We start from the raw sequence: 21,661 nt of genomic DNA, 5'->3' as shown, positions 1-21,661 counted from the left end.
GCCTCCTATAAGCCAAGTTGTTGAATACTGAGTAGAAAGAATAGATTTTATTTGCAAAGCATTTTTCTTTTTATTGGGGGAAGGTGGTGGGTATTCATGGAATTATACATGAATCATCTGCAATAATGACTTGCCATAGATAGACAGTGTCTGAACTGCTTCATGTACTACTGCAGCACACGTGTGGCACACTGACCTGGACTATTTCAATAAGCTTATCTTCCCTCTCCATATACGCCCCCCCCCCCCCCACTCCCCCAAAGTGTGTTGTGGTGTCTTGCAGTTTAGCAGTATTTTATTTTTTATTGCTATCATGCACTAAATGTCTTAGACTTTTTTTTAGAATTTACTGTCCACAGGTAGTCACAAAGAAACTTCACAAATAATAAACCCAGTTGACCAAAAAAGTTGTCATTTTTGTGCACAGAGCTTTATGCCACCTATTCTTTTCACTGTGATCCACGTTTCGTAACTGTTTTTCTTGGTATTTGTTAGAAACTGGTTGAAACTTTTCTGTATGGCTGGCAGTAGTGGGATCTACTCCCTCCATTGGCAGAACTAGCTTTCTTTCTGTCTCTGGTGATTAGCCATATAGTATACTCTGTTCTCAGCACTGTAAACAGTCCCTATATGATATGGAGAAGCAATATCACTGTATGAAACTCACATGATGTATTATTCACTAGCACCCTAGGTGTGATAATTGAAGTAAATATCTTTTATACAAACACAGCACTGGCCTGCATTGTCTTTATTTATGCATAAACCATTGAAAAAAAAATACTTCCTAATGTTGCACAGGTCACATACTTGGGTGTTATTTTACTATACCAATTTTTTTGAAATCCTTGTCTCTATGACCATTCTACTTTTCCTATTATAGGTATAACGGCACTCATTCTGAAAAGGTTGAGTCTTGCATTTTTTAGTTTAACCCTCACTGCACTGGTGTCCAAAGTGACAAACCTGGACTAGATTTGTTTCATGTTGAGGATAACATCTGTATCCCCACTAACCAGGAGCAGCTGCCTTGTTCTTCTCTTCCCAGAGAAATGGCAGGACATTCACATTGACTGTTTCGCACCTGCCTATTGGAGATCTTCTGATCAACAGGTCAGGCCAATGGGCTTCCTTATTCCTAGTTATAATCTGGTGAGCGACTCCAACCTGCTTAATTCCTTTAATGTGAATTTTCAGTAACTGGAAATATACACCTTTAGTTAACTTGTGGTTGAGCTACATAGCACAGGAAAAGTCCTTCGGCCCATCGTGTCCATGCCAGTCAAAACCAGCCATCTATCCTAATCCCAGTTTCCAGCACTTGGCCCATAGCCTTGTATGGCTTGGCATCGCAATTTTTAAAAAATTCATTCGTGAGACATGGGTGTCGCTGGTTGGCCATTTATTACCCATCCCTGTTGCCTTTGAGAAGGTGATGATGAGCTGCCTTCTTGAAACGCTGCAGTCCACGTGCTGTGGGTTGACCCACAATCTAAATACTTCTATGCCTCTGCTTCCACCACCCTTTCAGGCAATGAGTTCGAGACTCCCACTACCCTCTGAGTGAAAAAGTTTTTTCTCACATTCCCTCTAAATTTGCTGCCCTTTATGTCCCCTGGTCATTGAAGTCTCCATCAAGGGAAAAAGTGTCTTTCTGTCTATGCTCCTCATAAATGGTATTGGAATTGGCTTTATACTTCAATCTAATCCGATGCGTTGGCCCTAATCTTTGGAACACTCTAAATCCCCCACCTTGCTATCTCGTCCTACTTTCAGAAGCTTTTTCAAAACTGAGGTGTTGAGTATCTCTGCCTTCGTATAATTTGAAGATGAATAAGATTGAATCTAAAACATCATTCCTGTATTTACCATAATATACAATGTATGAATCGTGCCTCTATTTTTTTCAATTTAGAAATACTTTGAGATGCAAATCAAAGCAGAATCTACTGGAAGATGTGACTTATACTTTAGATTTTATAATGTATAACACACTCTTCAATCTATAGTTAAGCATTCAATCCATTGAGTCATCATTCGCACATTGAAATTTATAATCTAGCAGTAGAATTTATTATTTGTGTGGCATTTATAGATTTTTGTTTAGTCTTGTCCTATTTGATTTAATATCTTCCATTTGTGGTGAGGGTAGATTTTGCTGCAAATTGTCCAGTTTTCTGTTATTAGTTTTCCAAATCTACTCTGTACCAGAAGTACCTCAATAAAAATCCAGCTTCCCAGGAAATTCTTGTAAGATATGAAACCAGCAGCTTTAAGTGTTGTCAATACAAAGCAAAATAATTATAGTCAATGACACTGTCATCAAGTGAGATTTCAAATTATATTTTGTGTCAGTGTCACTTCTAATGGCTCCATGTAATTATAAGTATGGCATTCAGTCATTCCTGAATTTGGTTTGAATATGTACTGGAATATTGCTGAATTGTTTGATTCTGAAATTCAAAGCCTGATTTTCCACAATGCAGCCTCCAAATTTTGAGGTTACAACTCTATATCATACATCTTTTATATACACATTAGTCTGCCTCAGAATACTGTTACCGCACATCCCCAGAGACACAGAATAGATGTACCTCTTGCATTAGTTAACCTGAGGTCTGCTATTTCAGCGCATAACCTATTGTATAACCAGTGATGGGTTGATGCATTTTAATACTGGAGCATAGAATCTGGTGTTGCGTATTACATTGTGTTGGGCTGAATGTGCAACAATATACAACCTATTTTGTTAGGAATGCAGTCTTATGGTGCACAGAGAAAATACTGTTAAAACTCTAATTCTGGAAGCAATGTGCCCCTTATAAATTCTCATGTAATGGTTTGCTCAGTCAGTGATGGTGGGGGAGGGAGAGATGCTCTCATTTTAATTAGCAAAAGCATACAAGATGTTTCAGTGCCATTTAAACAGCTGCCTTCCTGCTCATGGTACATTAGTGAGCAGGACTGCTCCTTTCAAATCCATTTGCTAACGGGCAATAAGAAGAAGGAACTTGCATTCACATTGCACTTTTCACAACTTCGGAATGCCCAAAGCATTTCAGAGCCAAGTCCTTTTAAAGTGTGACAATGTAGGCAGAATAAACATTTATTATTCAGATTTTCCCATTATCTTACTCGGAATGGTATTTGGAATACAGGAATAGCAGTCTATATATTGGTTATCGGTCCATATATCCTGTAGGATCAGTCTGCTACTGAAGGCAGATTCTTTTAAAATAATTTTCCTTCAAATTTGTTTGGTTTCCCAGTGTAGCTGCTAACCAGATTCTTTGCTAATCGACACCCACTTTATTTCTTTTCAGACATCATTAGTGCAAACAAAAAAAAGTTTGTTTCAATCTGTCTCACTGATATTCAGAACTTAATATGTCTGAATCTATGTCCTATCATTCCCTGCATTGTAATGAGTTACTGTCCTGACTTGATTTACTTGCTGCGTGTCTACTTGCCAGAGTAAGGGCAGTATTAGAGAATAGGACATTTTTCTATTATACATAAGAGACATCAAATGATTGATGTTCATGTATAATGCCAATCCAAAGTTTAGCACTCCTGCTGTTAGATTATGCTCTTAGGAACATGGATCACTGAATCTGAAAAGGGGACCTGTAACTGGCTGAGATTATTCTGTATGTCCTGATGGCATCATGCAGACTTTGCTTAAATAATGCTAAATTATTAGAAATTATGTACTACTTCACCACAAACATTCCCTTTGTACCCAGGCTCACACCACATACACATTCATTGTACACAGACCCTAACCACACACACATTCATTGTACACAGACCCTAACCACACACACATTCATTGTACACAGACTCTAACCACACACACGCACTCATTGTACACAGACTCACACCACACACACGCACTCATTGTACACAGATGCACACCACACACACACGTACACAGACTCACACCATGCATGCACTTATTATCCACCGACTCTAATCACACACGCACTCATTGACCACAGATACACACCACACACATGTGAAGGGTTTAACATCAGAAGCATATATATGATGCTGATGAGTATGGATGTCTGTTGACATGACCAGCAAGTGAGAGGTCTGGAAGGAGGGGAAGCTCTGACCTGTTGTGAATGCCCAAATGTGTAAAAACTTGTTGTAAATAAAGAGTAATGGTTTTGAGAAACTACAGACTTAAGTAGCATACTTTGAGAGAAGGGACGATCCTAAAAACCTCTGTCTCAACCCCAAGCGCACAAGGGAACAATAAGCAGTCCCTTTTCACCCACAGACATGACATAAATAGAAAATGAAGCATTGTGAAAAACAGCATTGAGTTATTGGTGAAGGTCAGCTCTGGCTCAATTATTTGGTGTTTCACTTGAGTTAGAGGGTAGGGAGTTTATGTTCACTCCAGAGACCTGAGCCCATAATTGAAGCGAACACTCCAGTGCAACACTGAGGATGTACTGGATTGATTTGATTTGTTATTGTCACATGTATCAGTATACAGTAAAAAATACTGTTTCTTGCATGCTGTACAGACAAAGCATACCGTTCATAGAGAAGGAAAGGAGAGAGTGCAGAATGTAGTATTACAGTCATAGCTAGGGTGTAGAGAAAGATCAACTTAGTGCGAAATAGGTCCATTCAAAAGTCTGATGGCAGCAGGGAAGAAGCTGTTCTTGAGTCGGGGTGTGTGGGGTCCTTGATTATGCTGACTGCTTTTCCGAGGCAGCGGGAAGTGTAGACAGAGTCAGTGGATGGGAGGCTAGTTTGCATAATGGACTGGGCTTTGTTCACAACTCTTTGTCGTTTCTTGCTGTTTTGGGGGAGCAGGGCCATACCAAGCTGTGATACATCTGGAAAGGATGCTTTCTATGGTGTATCGGTAAAGGTTGGTGAGCATCGTAGTGGACACACCAAATTTCCTTAGTCTTCTGAGCAAGTAGAGGCGTTGGTGGGCTTTCTTAACTATAGTGTCGGTATGGGGGGACCAGGACAGGTTGTTGGTGATCTGGACATCTAAAAACTTGAAGCTCTCGACCATTTCTACTTCATCCCCATTGATGTAGACAGGGGCATGTTCTCCACAACGCTTCCTGAAGTCGATGGCTACCTCCTTCGTTTTGTTGACAATGAGAGAGAGATTATTGTTGTCCCACCAATTCACCAGATTCTCTATCTCATTCCTGTACTCCATCTCGTCATTGTTTGAGATCCGGCCCATTACGGTAGTGTCATCAGCAAACTTGAAAATCAAGTAAGAGGGGAATTTGGCCACCCAGTCATAGGTGTTTTAGGAGTATAGTAGGGGGGTGAGAACACAGCCTTGTGGGGCACCGGTGTTGAGAATGATCATGGAAGCCTGTCCTTACTGAATGCGGTCTGTGGGTTAGAAAGTTCAGGATCCAGTCGCAGAGGGAGGAGCGGAGCCCCAGGCCATGGAGTTTGGAGATGAGTTTTGTAGGAATAATGGTGTTGAAGGCTGAGCTGTAGTCAATAAATAGAAGTCTGACATAGTGTCTTTGTTATCTGGGTGTTCCAGGGTTGAGTGCAGAGCCAGGGACACGGCGTCTGCTGTGGACCTGTTGCAGCAGTAGGTGAACTGTAATGCATCCAGGCAAACTGGAAAGCAGGAATTGATTTGTGCCATGACTAACCTTTCGAAGCACTTCATAATGATGGATGTCAGAGCCACCATGGGTTGACCTTCGAGAAGGCTGCTCTGACATCTGCAATGGTGGCCTCAGATACAGGTTCATCTGAGGTTTCCGGAGTGGAGGACGTGCTCTCTCAGACCTCTTGCTCAAAATGGGTATAGAATGCATTGAGCTCATCGGGGAATGGTGCGTTGGTGCCGGCAATTGTACATGCCTTCTGCACTGTTAGACAAAGCTGCTCTCTCAGGTGGGCATTATAAGATGATGAGGGGGATAGATAGAGTGGACGTTCAGAGACTATTTCCTCTGGTGGATGTAGCTGTTACTAGGGGGGCATAACTCAAGTGGAACTTCCCTGAACAAATTCAGGGAAGTTCTCCTCGGTGTTCTTGCCAATATTTATCTCTCAACCCATATCATTAGAACAGATTACCTGGCTCTTTATCTTAGTGCTGTTTGTGGCAACTTGCTGTGAGCAATTGTCTGCTGTGTTTCCTACAACAGTGACTACACTTTGCAGTCTATAAAACAACCTGGGACATGCGGAGGTCCAATAAATGAAGTCTTTCTTTCATTAAACAGTACATTCAGACTGGTATCAATGAGACAGCCGCCTTGTCTGTCGCTAGAGTATTTCCCCCTGGAAGTCAGCCTGATTCACAAAATTGGCTTCCAGTCAAGTGAGGAGGAATCCATACGAAGCCACAAGCAGGCAGGTTAGATCCACAGCCCCCTGAGTCTTTTATTGAAAGCAGAATCAGAAAGTTTTCCAACACTGAAAGAGGCCCTTTGGCCCATCGTGTCAAATGTGCTGGAAAAGCTTAGCAGGTCTGGCGGCATCTGTGGTAAGAGAGACGGAATTAACATTTCAAATTGAATATGACTCTTCGCAACTTCTGTTCCTAAGAAGAGTCATATCCAACTTTATTTTAAATTCATTTTTTATGGGAGGATCATTGACAAGATTAATATTTGTTGCCCATTTCTAATTGCCCTTGAACTGAGTGGCTTACTGGTCCATTTCTGTGGACATTTTAGAGTCAACCACATTGCTGTGGATGTAGGCCAGACCAGGTAAGGACGGCAGATTTCCCTCCTTAAAGGACATTAGTGAACCAGGTGGGTTTTTATGATAATGATAGTTTCACGGGCCTGGAATTTTAGAATGATGGGGCTGTCCTTCCCACCATCCGAAGAGATGGCGAGGAACAGATCAGTGCTGACACTGCCTGCCTCATTGCATTTAATATCCCAACCAGCCTTAATTGGTTCGAGATGGGACTTTTCCCCGTGTCTGTTTGGATTTCCTCCAGGTGCTCCGGTTTCCTCCCACACGCCAAAGACGTGCTGGTTAGGCAGATTGGCCATGCTAAATTGTCCCTTAGTGTCCCAAGATGTGTAGGTTAGATGGATTAGCCATGGGAAATATGTGAGGTCACAGGGACAGAGCAGGATGGTGAGCCTGCATAAGATACTTTTCGGAGAGTCACTGCGGACCTGATGGGCCAAATGGCCTCCTTCTGCACTGTAGGGATTCTGTGATTCTGCCCCACTCAGGAGGATCTCCTCCCTCAGAGCTGCTGCCACTCAAATACCTGCAGTTGCCAGAAGCTGTGATGAACAGGACTGGAACTGTAATCAGTCCCCAGAGCTTAAGTCCTGACATTCCAGGCATATGTAAGTTTTGGGGGGGTCTCAGGGAAGGTAGGGTAAGGGGGTTTGACAGAGGGGGAATTGGGATGTTGTGGCGAGGGTGGGGGGTAAAAATGAAGACTGGATGAGAAATGACCTTTAAGTGGTCAACAATTGGCCACTTAAGGGCTTAATTTTGCGCAAAGGCGTGCCAGCCTTGGCTTCACTTGCCCCAAGGTGAAATTGGAGAGTAGTTGGTGGGGTGGGGGGGGCGGGGGGGAGGGAGGCCATCTGAGGAATTTTGTGCCCACCCACCCCTTCCTCTCCCAACCTACAAACCGGCTGGTAGGGGAGTGTTAAAATTCTGCCCATGGTCACTCCTCTTACTGAGAGCAGCTTTTAATTCCAGAATTATTAATTGAATTTAAATTCCATAGCTGCCATGGTGGGATTTGATCTCATGTTCCAAGAGCATCAGCCAAGGCCTCTGGGCTGCTAGGTCCAGTGACTTTACCACAATGTCACCATCTCCCACCCAAATAAAAATATCTCTTGTTTCTTTCACCATAGATGCTGCCAGACCTGCTGAGTTTTTGTGGCACTTTGTTTTCTTAATTTAAGATTTCCAGCATCTGCAGTATTTTGCTTTTATTCCTGTGTGTCTTTTTATGGGGAGTGGAGAGGTGAGCATTCCTGTTCCTCTTGGCCAACAGGTAGTGTGGTAAAGACATTTATCTTCTCTCCAAAGCTGTCCTTCCTTCAGTTCAGGTGGCAGGTTTCCCTGGCTGGCCAGAGTTAAACCTGCAAACTAGCCTAAGTAAGGAGCTGCCAGCCTCATTAAAACATCTAATTGTCAGCCCACTTCCTGGAAGTGCATTTGCTGCTTGCCTCTTATCCTGCCTCAGTTAAACCCCAAAGTGGCTGCTTTGACGTCAGGTTTCAGGTTTTTAAATTTTTAAGATCTGCCACCTGTTTTTGGGTGCTACAATACATGTCTAATGTTTGTTAATATCTTTTTAATTTGGTGAAATTCAATGAGTCCGTTAGTCCGTCACTGGGCCATCTGGGGAAGACTTGGCGATCTTCAGCAGCTTAGTAATGAAACAGTTTTGCACCTTCCTTAATGATGATTCATAGACTGCAGCTCCATGGTTCTATAGGGTGTCTCTTTAGTTGTGCCCACAAAATTCTTACAATTATCCTGTCGGGCCACAGTGAGTAGCAGGTGCCAAAACAATTTGGCCAGAATTCAAGCTCCACCACTTTCCTGGACAGTTGAAGGTTGAGAAGGAACTCCTGTTAGTTAAATGTCTAGGTGCCAGAAGTATAATTTGTGTAGATGTCGAGGGGGAAATGAATTTTTGATTTGCAGTGATAACTGTTAAGGATAACATGGATTTATTGTAAGCACTAAAAACCTGAACCAAAGGAAGACCGTCTGCCCTCAGTTTGATCCACTTTCTACGTGAAGTCCTTCAAACATTTCTTGGTAAGAAGTCTCACAGCACCAGGCTAAAGTCCAACAGGGTTTATTTGGAATCATGAGCTTTCGGAGTGCTGCCCCTTCATCAGATGAGTGATGGACTTTAACCTCAGTTGGACTTTAATCTGGTGGTGTGAGACTTCTTACAGTGCCCACCCCAGTCCAACGCCGGCATCTCCATGTCACGGCAAACATTTTCTTAGCAGAACATTGCCTAAGCAGTGTAGGAAAGCTATGTTCATTTCTAAACAGTAACAGGCCCCAGAGCCCAAGACATTATTTACATCTCTCTATCTGCTTTTCTCTGTCTTCTGCATGTAGGTGGATTGCATAGTAATTGGTGCGCAATATTAGTTTGATTGTATGATGACTGTTTTTGGTACAGTGAATGCAAGGAAAGTATAGCAGAAAAAATGTCAATCATTGCCTCAAAGTTACTAACCTGAAATGAGAGTGGGATAATTCCGTCCTTTCATTTGAAAATTAAGTTTGTTGCGGTGACTCTGTGGGTGATTCACATTGATTTGATTTGATTTATTATCGTCACATGTATTAACATACAGTGAAAAGTATTGTTTCTTGCATGCTATACAGACAAAACATACCTTTCATAGAGAAGGAAATGAGAGAGTGCAGAATGTAGTGTTACAATTATAGCTAGGGTGTAGAGAAAGATCAACTTAATGCAAGGTAAGTCCATTCTGACAGCAGCAGGGAAGAAGCTGTTCTTGAGTCGGTTGGTACGTGACCTCAGACTTCTGTATCTTTTTCCCGATGGAAGAAGGTGGAAGAGAGAATGTCTGGGGTGCGTGGGGTTCTTAATTATGCTGGCTGCTTTTCCGAGGCAGCAGGAAGTGTAGACAGTCAATGGATGGGAGGCTGGTTTGCGTGATGGATTGGGCTCCATTCACGACCTTCTATAGTTCCTTGCGGTCTTGGGCAGAGCAGGAGCCATACCAAGCTGTGATACAACCAGAAAGAGTGCTTCCTATGGGGCATCTGTAAAAGTTGGTGAGAGTCGTAGCTGACATGCCAAATTTCCTTAGTCTTCTGAGAAAGTAGAGGCGTTGGTGGGCTTTCTTAACTGTAGTGTCAGCATGGAGGGACCAGGACAGGTTGTTGGTGATCTGGACACCTAAAAACTTGAAGCTTTCCACCCTTTCTACTTCAACCCCGTTGATTTGGACAACCTCCTTTACGCTTCCTGAAGTCGATGACAATCTCCTTCATTTTGTTCACATTGAGGGAGAGATTATTGTTGCCGTACCAGTTCACCAGATTCTCTATCTCATTCCTGTACTCCGTCTCGTCATTATTTGAGATCCGACCCACTACAGTGTCGTCGTCAGCAAACTTGAAAATTGAATTGGAGGGGAATTTGGCCACCCAGTCATAGGTGTATAAGGAGTATAGTAGGGAGCTGAGAACACAGCCTTGTGGGACACCGGTGTTGAGGATGATCGTGGAGGAGGTGTTGAGGATGATCGTGGAGGAGGTGTTGTTGCCTATCCTTGCTGATTGTGGTCTGCGAGTTAGAAAGTTCAGGATCCAGTCGCAGAGGGAGGTGCCGAGGCCCAGGCCACAGAGTTTGGAGAGGAGTTTCGTGGGAATAATGGTGTTGAAGGCTGAGCTGTGGCCAATGGTGAAGTGGGGTTAGTGAAATTGTGGGGAAACTATAACCTTCTTTGTATTTGATGTTTTACTCTGTTTTATTCTGCAGTGAATTGAAAGCAAGAAACAATGTCACCTCTCAAAAGCAGTTAGTGCTTCCCATGGAGCACCTCCTACTGCCCCGTGACAAGACCTTCGCTCTGCTTTATCTTCAATTTTGAGTCTGCATTTACACTTATTTCTTTAGTTTATTCAAGTCTGAATTATAAGAGTCATACAAAGATCTACACCTTCATATACTCTATTGCTAAAGTCATTTATAAAAAGGTTTGTTCTTCCAGTCTTAAAGTGGAGCTTTCTTTGCTGTAAATGGACAGAAGTACCTTAATCATCCTCAGAAAACTTAATGTCTCTTTGAATTTCAGAATTATGGTTTTAGGTGATCACAGTAGAAATGACAAGTCACGGTTAAAAAAAATAATGAATATATGTAAGCTTAGCCGTGAGCAAAATGTGTAATGTAAGGGTATTCTAACCAGGTCTGCTATGAATGTTCTATTACCCAGTTTGTATACCATGTTTAAGAATTCTGTGAATTATTGTATTTTGTAGCATGCTTACATGTATTGTTGATCCAGACACACAGTTGATATATTTTATTCAGTGAAATGATTATATCCTTTTTGTTGACTGAGGTGAGATTGATTTTTCTTTTCATAACTCAGAATCTATATAATAATTTCATATTTCTCTCTCTTTTCCAAATTTACTTTCTTCAGTGATACCGATTTTTGGCATATTTTAATATTTTAGAGGCATTAAGTGTGAGGAATCATTTGATGGTATTTTCCCTATTCTTTCATTGACTTCGTGAAGAAACCTGAGAATTCTCTGAGGGGTCATTTAGACTCAATGTTAATTCTGTTTCTCTCTCCACAGATGCTGCCAGACCTGCTGAGTTTATCCAGCATTTTCTGGTTTTGTTTCATATTTCCTGCATCTGCAGCATTTTGCTTTTACTTGAGATTTAGAAATGTCAGTTTGCTTCTTAATCTTGACAATAAAGGTGCCACATAAAAGGTTACCACACAATATAAGAGGTTATGGTGTTACAAGTGATGCATTCGCATGGATAGAAGACTAGCTAACTATCAGGGAATAGAGAATCAGAATAAATGGGCTATTTTTCGGGATGGCAAACTATAACAAATGGAATATCAGAGGTATCAATGCTGAGACCTCAACTATTTTCAATTTATGGTAATGACTTGGAAGAAGGGACTGACCTTATTAGCCAAATTTGCTGACGATATGAAGGTAGGTAGGAAAGAAGTTGTGAGGAGAATACAAAGAGATGTCAATAGATTGAGGGGCAAAAAATTGGCAACTGAAGTATAATGTGAGAAAACACTTTAGCAGGAAGAATGGAAAGGCAAAATATTATTTACCTGGAGAGAGACTTAAGAATGCTGTGGTACAGAGGGACCAGGGGGTCCTTGTAAATGAATTAATAAAGTAAAAAATGCAGGTACAACAAGTAATTAGAATGACAGCTTCAGTGTTGGCCTTTATTGCAAGGGAAGTGGAGTATTTAACTGGACAGGTCATTGGTGAGACCTCACCTAGAGTACTGTGTACAGTTATGGTCTCCTTACTGAAGGAGGGACATTCTTGCAATGGAACCAGTTCAGAGAAGATTCACTCACCTGATTCTTGGGATAAGCTGTTTGCCTAATGATATAAGGTTGAAAAATTGTGCCTATACTCATTGAAGTTTAAAGGAATGAGAGGTGATCTTATTGAAACAAATAACATTGTGAGGCAGTTTGACAGGGTAGATGCTGGGAAGCTGTTTCTTCTCATGGGGGAATAAGAACTAAAGGGCACTGTTTCAAAATAAGGGGATCTCCCATTTAGGTTTAAGTTTATTTATTAGTAGGTTTACATTAACACTGCAATGAAGTTTCTGTGAAAATCCCCTCCCCGAGGGCTTTAATGAGGAGATGAGAATTCCTTCTCTGAAGGTCACTTGTGTTTGGCAGGCAGCCCCATCACCAGTGAGCAGTGGAGGCTGGGTCATTGAATATATTCAAGACAGTGTTTGACAGATTTGTAGTTGAAAAGGCTGTCATGGTTATGGGAAACAGGCAGGAGGAATGTGTAGTTGAGGCCACAATCAGATCAGCCATGATCTTATTGAATGGTAAAGCAGCCCCAAGGGGCCCAATGGCCTACTCCTGCTATTATTCCTCATGTTAATGCAAGGCAAAGTTGTCCAAGGTAACTGCGAATCACATATAACTCCTTTGGAAGAGTTTTGTATTCAGAAATATAATGAATTTAAAATTGCATTATTTAATCTGTCGAACAGTAGCATTACGAAAAGCAAGCATTACATGGCAGCAATCTAGGTCTGGAAAGTTCTATTATGAATTATTAAATACCTCCACTAAAAGAGTGAAGTGCACAATTTTGGTTGGTTTGCAGATATTAATACATAATTAATAATTCCAGACAAAGGTAAGGAATGACATAGCTGAAGAAAGAAACTTTAAAATTGACTGAACCTTTTAAATACTTAATGGTGTTTGAAAGGAAGGAAGTGGAGTTGTGAATGTCACACGGTAGAATGTAGACACACGTTCACAGGCTGCTGACTGCAGTAGATGTATAAATGATGCACTGTTTCCCAGTTAGAAGTGGTCAGTGTGTGCACCTTATTCAGTGTTCGAACCTTCATTATCTTTCTCCTTCCTGAAATAAAAGGGATATTGTTTCCAGTTGGTTATTAATCTAATAGTAAAGATGGTATACTTAATGAATTCCTGCAGGAAAAAAATAGACGTGCAGAAGATCAGTCGGCATCAAAAAGGAAAGAGCAACATAGAAATAATAGGTCCATCTATTCCACCTTTCTCCTATTCCAATGATGTGTTTTCCCCAAGAGCGCATACCTGAAAGAAATTTGTGATTTTCCTTTACAATTTGTTCCAAAAGCCATTCAACGTGCCAACATAGTACTGTTTTGTTGATTTCTACTTCAATCTTTTATCTCTTCACCTTAAAATCAACCTCACAATCTGCCATCTTCTGTCAGAATCGGTAACCCGAACTGATCTGTCTCCCTGAATCTGTACGTGCCCTCTAGACAGAAATGGGAGACTGTATAATAGGGGACAAAGAAGTGGCTGAACAACTGAATACATACTTTAGTTCTATCTTCACAAAAGAGGACACAAATCAGATGCGAGAAATGTTGGCAAATGTAAGATTTAGTGAGAGGGAAGAACTGAGGGAGATCATTATTAGTAGAGAAATGGTGCTGGGAAAATTGATGGGGCTGAAGGCGGATAAATCCCCAGGGCCTGATAATCTACATCCCAGAGTACTTAAGGAAATGGCTCTAGAAATAGTGGATACATTGGCAGTCATCTTCCAGGATTCTATAAACTCTGGAACAGTACTGCAGATTGGAGGGTAGCTAATGTCACTCCAGTCTTCAAAAAGGCAGGTAGAGAAAACGGAATTATAGACCAGTAAGCTTAACATCGGTAGCTTACTGATGTAAGCTACTGATTACAGCAGTCAAGGACTTTATAGCAGAGCATTTAGAAAGCAGTGGCAGGATCAGACAGAGTCAGCATGGATTTATGAAGGGGAAATCCTGCTTGACAAATCTGTTGGAATTCTTTGAAGATGTAACTAGTAGAGTTGACAAGGGGGCGTCAGTCGATTGTGGTATATTTGGACTTCTAAAAAGCGTTTGACAAAGTCCCGCACAAGAGATTATCGTGCAAGATTAAAGTGCATGTTATTGGGGTAAGTGTATTGAGATGGATAGAAAACTGGTTGGCGAGAGAAAACAAATCATAGAAATTAATGGGTGGTTTTTAATTTGGTAGGCAGTAACAAGTGGGATGCCATAGGGATTGATGCTGGGACCCCAGCTATTCACGATACATATTAATGATTTGGATGAGGGAACAAAATGTAACATCTCAAAGTTTGCAAAGGATACCAAGGTGGGAGAGTGAACTGTGACAAGGATGCAGTGATCCTTCAGAATGATCTGGACAGGTTGGGTGAGTGGGCAAATCAATGGCAGATGCAGTATAATTTGGATAAATGTGAGGTTACTCACTTTGGAAGCAAAAATAATAAGGCAGATTATTACCTGAATGGCTTTAAATTGGGAGAGGGGTGTGTACAACGAGACCTGGGTGCCCTTGTGCACCAGTCACTGAAGGTAAGCATGCAGGTACAGCAGGCGGTAAAGAAGGCAAATGGTATGTTGGCCTTCATTGCGAGAGGTATTGAGTACAGGAGAAGGGATGTATTGTTGCAATTATGCAGGGCCTTGGTGAGGCCACACCTAGAGTAATGTGTGCAGTTTTGGTCTCCTTTTCTGAGGAAGGATGTTCTTGCTCTCGAGGGAGTGCAGCAAAGGTTTACCAGGCTGATTCCGGGGATGGCGGGACTGATGTATGAGGAGAGATTGACTAGCTTAGGATTGTTTTCGCTGGAGTTCAGACGAATGAGGGGGACTTATGTAGACTCATAGAGACTTATAAAATTCTAACAGGATGAGACAGGGTAGATGCAGAGAGGATGTTCCCGATGTTGGGGGAATCAGGACAGAGGTGAGGAGACATTTCTTCACCCAAAGAGTGGTGAGGCTGTGGAATTCATTACCACAGGAAGTAGTTGATGCCAAAATATTGAATGTATTCAAGAGGCGGCTGAATATAGCACTTGGGGTGAATGGGATCAAAGGTTATGGGGAAAAAGCAGGATTAGGTATTGAGATGGACGATCAGCTATGATTGTAATGAATGGCGGAGCAGGCTCGAAGAGCCAAATGGCCTCCTCCTGTTCCTATCTTCTACCTATCATTGCCACTTCTTTCGAAAAGGTAGTCCAAATATTTGAATACATTTTATTCTCCAGCTCAATTGGCATCTTAGTAACTCTTCTCTGACCTTTTTTCCATTTTGATTCCATCCTTTCTGTGTCATGAATGTCAAAATTATGCACATTGCTCCAAATCAGCCCGCCGATACTCGGCCCTCAACTGCAGCTGTATAAGACTTTGGTTAGGCTGCATTTGGAATATTGTGTACAATTCTAGTCGCCACGCTACCAGAAGGATGTTGATGCATTGGAAAGGATGCAGAAGATATTTACCACAATGTTGCTTGGTTTGGAGGATATGGACTATGAAGAAAGGTTGAGCAAACTTGGATTGTTTTCATTGGAACATCGGAAGATGAGGGGGTCCTGATAGAGGTTTACAAGATTTCGACAGGCTTGGATAGAGTGGATAATCAGAATCTTTTTCCCAGGGTCGAAGGGTCAGTTACTCGGGCATAGGTTGAGAGTGAGGGGGAAAGTTTAAAAGAGATGAAAGGGGCAGGGTTTTCACAGACTGGGTGGTGAGTGCCTGGAATGCGCTGCAGGAAGAGATGGTGAAAGCAGGGGCATTGTTCAAGAAACATCTGGATAGAAACATGAATAGGCAGGGAATAGAGGGAAATGGACCACGTAGAGGCATTGTAGAGGCACGTAGATTGGAGAGGCATCTGTGTCAGCACAGACTTGGTGGGCCCAAGGGTGTGTTCCTGTGCTGTTCTGTTGTTCTCAGCCTGACCGACACTCTGATAGAAACTTCAGAGCACTGAAGGAGGCCACACAGCTTATTTTGTTCCTAATATTAAAATAAAATACTGCCATATGCTGTAATTCTGAAATAAAAACAGAATTGCTGGAGAAAGGTGAGAAGGTCAGGCAGCGTCTATGGAGAGAAACAGAGGTAACGCTTCAGGTTAATGACCTGATACTGCTGTCAGACCGGGTCCCCTGTTTATCTCTTTTTTTCATTAAGCCATTGCGTTTCTCATTCTCTTGGTTTCTGCTTTGATGCTGCCTCTTGCAGTATTAATCCCAGCCTATCCACAAGGTCTGACTCCTATCTGGCCCAGGTGTTATATTTACTTGGACCCTGTTTAACTATCCAATTACTATCACAGTCGCTTCATCCCTCACGGTGTGTTTACATCTGCTCCATTCATAGGAGCAGGAGTAGGCCATTCAGCCCTTTCAGCCTGTTCTGCCATTTAATGAGATCATGGCTGATCTGTGGCCTAACTCTATACCTGCGTTTGGCCTGTATTCCATTCCGTCCTTTTTGCTGCACATATTGAAGTAAAGAACTGCGTTAACTTTCCTGCTGTGTCTAACCTCAGTTTCTGAAGCCAATGTTTTCTTGTGGATTTACTTCCTGGTGTTTATTTCTTTATCGATTGTAATTTACACTTGCTGTGCTCTGCTAATGTTTTTTCCACTCTCTGAGTCTCTCCATATACTGATCAGTTCACCATGTGAAACATCTATACTGTAAGATGCTGACTCATTTACTATAAGACTTTGAGACTGTTTGGATGTTTGTTTCAGATTTCCATGATGTTTTGTATTCATAATTTGCATTGCTGGTGTGTTACTACAGCTCGCTGTGCTGAGTTACAGATGCAGTTCACCGAAGCTGTCAAAACCACAGCAGGACAAAAGGAGCTGATCATAAAGCTGGAACAGGATCTCAGCACCATCCAATCAATGTCGTCCCTTCAACGCCCCGACACTGAGGTACAAGTCCTTCTTCCGTGTATGCAGACAGTTCACGCAGTGGTATCCAGGATACTGATAACATCACAAATTACACGGAGTGATCATCTCCAACAAAGAACCTGACCATCACCTCTTAACGTTCAACTGCATTATCATCACTGAATCTTATGCACCAAAATTCTGGAGGCCACCGTCACCCAGATACTTAACTGGACCAGCCATGGTTACAAGGGCAGGCCAGAAGCTGAGTATTCTAAAGCTTGTAACTCACACCCAGATTCCTCAAACCCTTCCCACCATCTAAAAGGCATAAATCAGGAGTGTGATTGTCTGCTTGTCTGGATGTGTGCAGCCCCAATAACACTCCAGAAGCTCGATGCTATTTGAGAAAGAGTGCTCAGTTAATGTGCCATCCACCCCTTCACTCACTCCAGCACCCCACACACCAGCTACAATATGTACCATTTACAATATGCACTGCAGCAACTTGCCTCGGCTTCTTCAACACACCATCCAAAACCAGGAACTCTGTTGGCTAGAACAGTGGTTCTCAAGTGTGGCCCATGGACCACTGGTGGTCTGCAAGGGGGAGCAGGTGGAGTCCATTCAGCCCTTCAAGCCTGCTCTACCATTCATTATGATCATGGCTGCTCATAAAACTCAATATCCTGATCCTGCTCCCCCCCCCATATTCTTTGATCCCTTTACCCCAAGGGCTATATCTAACTCCTTCTGGAAAACATACTGCTTTCTGTGGTAGCAAATTCCACTGATTTACCTCTCTCTGGGTGAAGAAATTTCTCCTCATCTCAGCCCTGTATCCTTAGATTATGTGACCCCCTAACTCTGGACGGTCCCACCATCGAGAACATCAACTCTACTAGTTACCTCCTTGAAGACTTCCTGTAGATTTGTCTGGCATGATTTATCTTTCGTAAATCCATGCTGCCTCTGTTCGATTCTACCACTGTTTACCAAGTGCTCTGCTTTTGATAATGGACTCTAAAATTTTCCCCACTATCGATGTAAGGCTGACTGGTCTATAATTCCATTTCCTCCTTCCCTTTTTAAATAGTGGGGTTACATTAGCTACCCTCCAATCTATAGGAACTGTTCCAGAGTCAATAGAATACAAAGAACAGTACAGCACAGGAACAGGCCCTTCGGCCCACCAAGTCTGAGCTGACACAGATGCTTCTCTAATCTAATATTTTCTTGATTCTACATGGTCCATATCCCTCTATTCATGTAACTATCCAGATGCCTCTCGGATGTTGTTATAGAATCTGCTTCCACCACCTCTTCCAGCAGCGCGTTCCAGGCATTCACCACCCTTTGCGTGAAAAACTTGCCCCTTGCATCTCTTTTAAACTTTCCCTCTCTCACTCTCAACCTATGCCCCTGAGTAATTGACCTTTCAACCCTGGGAAAAAGACTATCCACTCTATCCAAGTCTGTCATAATCTTGTAAACCTCTATCAGGTCCCCCCTTACCCCCCCGACACTCCAATGAAAACAATCCAAGTTTGTTCAACCTTTCTTCATAGTCCAGATACTCCAAACCACACAACATCCTGGTAAGTATCTTTTGCACTCTTTCCAATGCATCAACATCCTCCTGGTAGTGTGGTGAGCAGAATTGTACACAATACTCCAAATGCGGCCTAACCAAAATCTTATACAGCTGCAACGTGATTTTCCAATTCCTATACTCAACGCCCCAACCAATGAAGGCCAGTATGCCATACACCTTCTTGGCCACCTCGTCCACCTGAGTTGCCACCTTCAGGAAACTGTAGATCTGCACGACTAGATCCCTCTGTATGCTAATATTTCTAAGGGCTCTACCATTTACTGTACACTTTCCTTCTGTAGTCGACCTTCCAAATCGCATCACCTCACATTTGTCCGGGTTAAATTCCATCTTTCAGCCCAGGTCTCCAGCTGATCTATACCCTGCTGTATCCTCTGACAATCCTCACGATCCGCTACTCCCCCAATTTTTGTATCATCTGCAAATTTACTAATCAAGCCACCTACATTTTCCTCCAAATCATTTACAAACAACAGAGGCCCCAGCACTGATCCTTGTGGAGCACCGCTTGTCATAGACCTCCAGTTAGCTACTCTCTGAATTCTATGCCCAATAAGAGTTTTAACAACACCAGGTTAAAGTCCAACAGGTTTATTTGGTAGCAAATGCCATTTGCTACCAAATAAACCTGTTGGACTTTAACCTGGTGTTGTTAAAACTCTTACTGTGTTTACCCCAGTCCAACGCCGGCATCTCCACTTCTATGCCCAAGCCAGTTTCGTATTCATTTTACCAGCTCACCTCACATCCCATATAACTTCACCTTCTGTATCAGCCTGCCATGAGGAACCTTGTTGAAGGCTTTACTAAAGCCCTTGTATACAACATCCACTGCCCTGCCCTGGTCAATTTTTCTTGTCACTTCCTCAAAGAACTCAACCAAGTTTGACACGACCTCCCCTTCACAAAACCATGCTTCCTATCGCTAATAAGCCTATTCTCTTCTACATCCTGTCCCTACGAATCTTCAATAATTTCCCCACCACTGATGTAAGGCTGACAGGCCTGTAATTCCCCGGATTGTCTCTTTTGCCCTCCTTAAACAGAGGAACAATGTTAGCTACTCTCCAATCCTCTGGTACCTCACCGGTGGCTAAAGAGGATACAAAGATTTTGCCCAGGGCCTCAGCAATTTCTTCCCTCGCCTCTCTCAGTATTCTGGGATAGTCTGTATCTGACCCTGGGGACTTGTCCACGTTAATGTTTTTCAGAACCTCCAAAGCTCCCCCCTTTTTACCTCAACATGTCCAATAATGTCAACAACTTCCTTTCCACACTCACCATCCACCACATCCTTTCCCTTTGTGAATACTGATGCAAAGTACTCATTACGGACCTCATCTGGCTCCACACACAAATTCCCTCCTCTGTTCTTGAGTGGACCTACCCTTTCCTTAGCTACCCTCATCCTCCTTATGTACACTTGGAAGGTGGCCACCAATGCATCCACTATTCCTAGGGCCACTCCCTTAAGTACTCTGGGATGTAGATTATCAGGCCCTGGGGGTTTATCAGCCTTCAATCCCATCGATTTCCCCATTTCTCTACTAACACTGATTTCCTTCAGTTCCTCCCTCTCACAAAACCCTGTATTCCCCAACATCTTTGATATGTTTATCATCAGATGGAATCAAAGTATGTATTCAGTTGGTCAGCCATTTCTTTGTTCCCCATTATAAATTCCCCATCGACTCTGTCTACACTTCCCGCTGCCTCGGCAAAGCAGCCAGCATAATTAAGGACCCCACGCAACCCGGACATTCTCTCTTCCACCTGGAAAAAGATACAGAAGTCTGAGGTCACGTACCAACCGACGCAAGAACAGCTTCTTCCCTGCTGCTGTCAGACTCTTGAATGGACCGACCTTGCATTAAGTTGATCTTTCTCTACATCCTAGCTATGACTATAACACTACATTCTGCACTCTCTCCTTGCCTTTGAATGGTATGCTTTGCCTGTATAGCGCACAAGAAACGATACTTTTCACTACATACCAATACATGTGACAATAATAAATCAAATAATTTGTCTTCACCAATCTTTTTCTCTTCACACATCTATAGAAACCTTTACAGTCAGTTTTTATGTTCCCACAAGCTTACTCCCATACTCTATTTTCCCCTTCTTAATCAATCCCCTTGTCTTCCTTTGCTGGATTCTAAACTGTTCCCAATCCTCAGGTTTCTGGCCAATTTGTCTGCCTCTTGGATCTAATGCTATCTGTAATTTCACTTGTAAGCCATGACTTGATCATCTTTTCTATTTTATTATTGACCCAGACAGGAATGAACAATTATTTTTATTTTTTATTTCATAGAAACCCTACAGTACAGAAAGAGGCCATTCGGCCCATCGGGTCTGCACCGACCACAATCCCACCCAGGCCCTACCCCCATATCCCTACATATTTTACCCACTAATCCCTCTAATCTACGCATCCCAGGACACTAAGGGGCAATTTTAGCATGGCCAATCAACCTAACCCGCACATCTTTGGACTGTGGGAGGAAACCGGAGCACCCGGAGGAAACCCACGCAGACACGAGGAGAATGTGCAAACTCCACACAGACAGTGACCCAAGCCGGGAATCGAACCCAGGTCCCTGGAGCTGTGAAGCAGCAGTGCTAACCACTGTGCTACCGTGCCGCCGTTCATTGTTGCAGTTCACCCATGCGCTCTTTGAATGTTTGCCGTTGCCTATCCAGGAATGAAACCAGATAACGCTTCATTGGCATCTCATCAAAAGCAGTATCATTCGTCCCATTAACTCTGATTGCTGTTCTGTTGTGGGAAGTGAAAGCTGACAGGATAGAATTGGTCGGTGGCCCATGGCATCTCATGCCCTGTCTGTGAGAACCACTGACCCAGAAGAATAAGCATCATTGCCACAGCCAGCATTTCATGCCAATCCCTTATTGCTTTTAAAAAGGTGGCGCTGAACCACCACATTAAATCACTTCAGTCCATCTGATGTAGGTACACCCACAGTGCTGTTAAAGAGGGAGTTCCAAGATTTGACCCAGCAGCAATAAAGGAACAACAATACAATTCCAAGTCAG

At 42.6% G+C, this 21,661-nt stretch overlaps 1 protein-coding gene across 3 annotated transcripts in view; it reads left to right on the top strand.

The window, feature by feature from the left end:
- LOC144501444 (protein CASP-like) overlaps positions 1-21,661 on the top strand; it is a 779,365-nt gene that overhangs the window by 621,262 nt on the left and 136,442 nt on the right. For all 3 annotated transcript variants that reach the window (XM_078225211.1, XM_078225210.1, XM_078225209.1), the window contains one exon: positions 16,889-17,025. In XM_078225211.1, the coding sequence (XP_078081337.1) occupies positions 16,889-17,025 (137 nt within the window). The remainder of the gene's footprint in view (positions 1-16,888; positions 17,026-21,661) is intronic.

The sequence above is a fragment of the Mustelus asterias genome, chromosome 12 (genome assembly GCF_964213995.1).
Source record: "Mustelus asterias chromosome 12, sMusAst1.hap1.1, whole genome shotgun sequence".
NCBI lineage: Eukaryota > Metazoa > Chordata > Chondrichthyes > Carcharhiniformes > Triakidae > Mustelus > Mustelus asterias.
The sequence above is the reverse complement of the archived record's forward strand: the minus strand, read 5'-3'. Positions and strand labels throughout refer to the sequence as shown.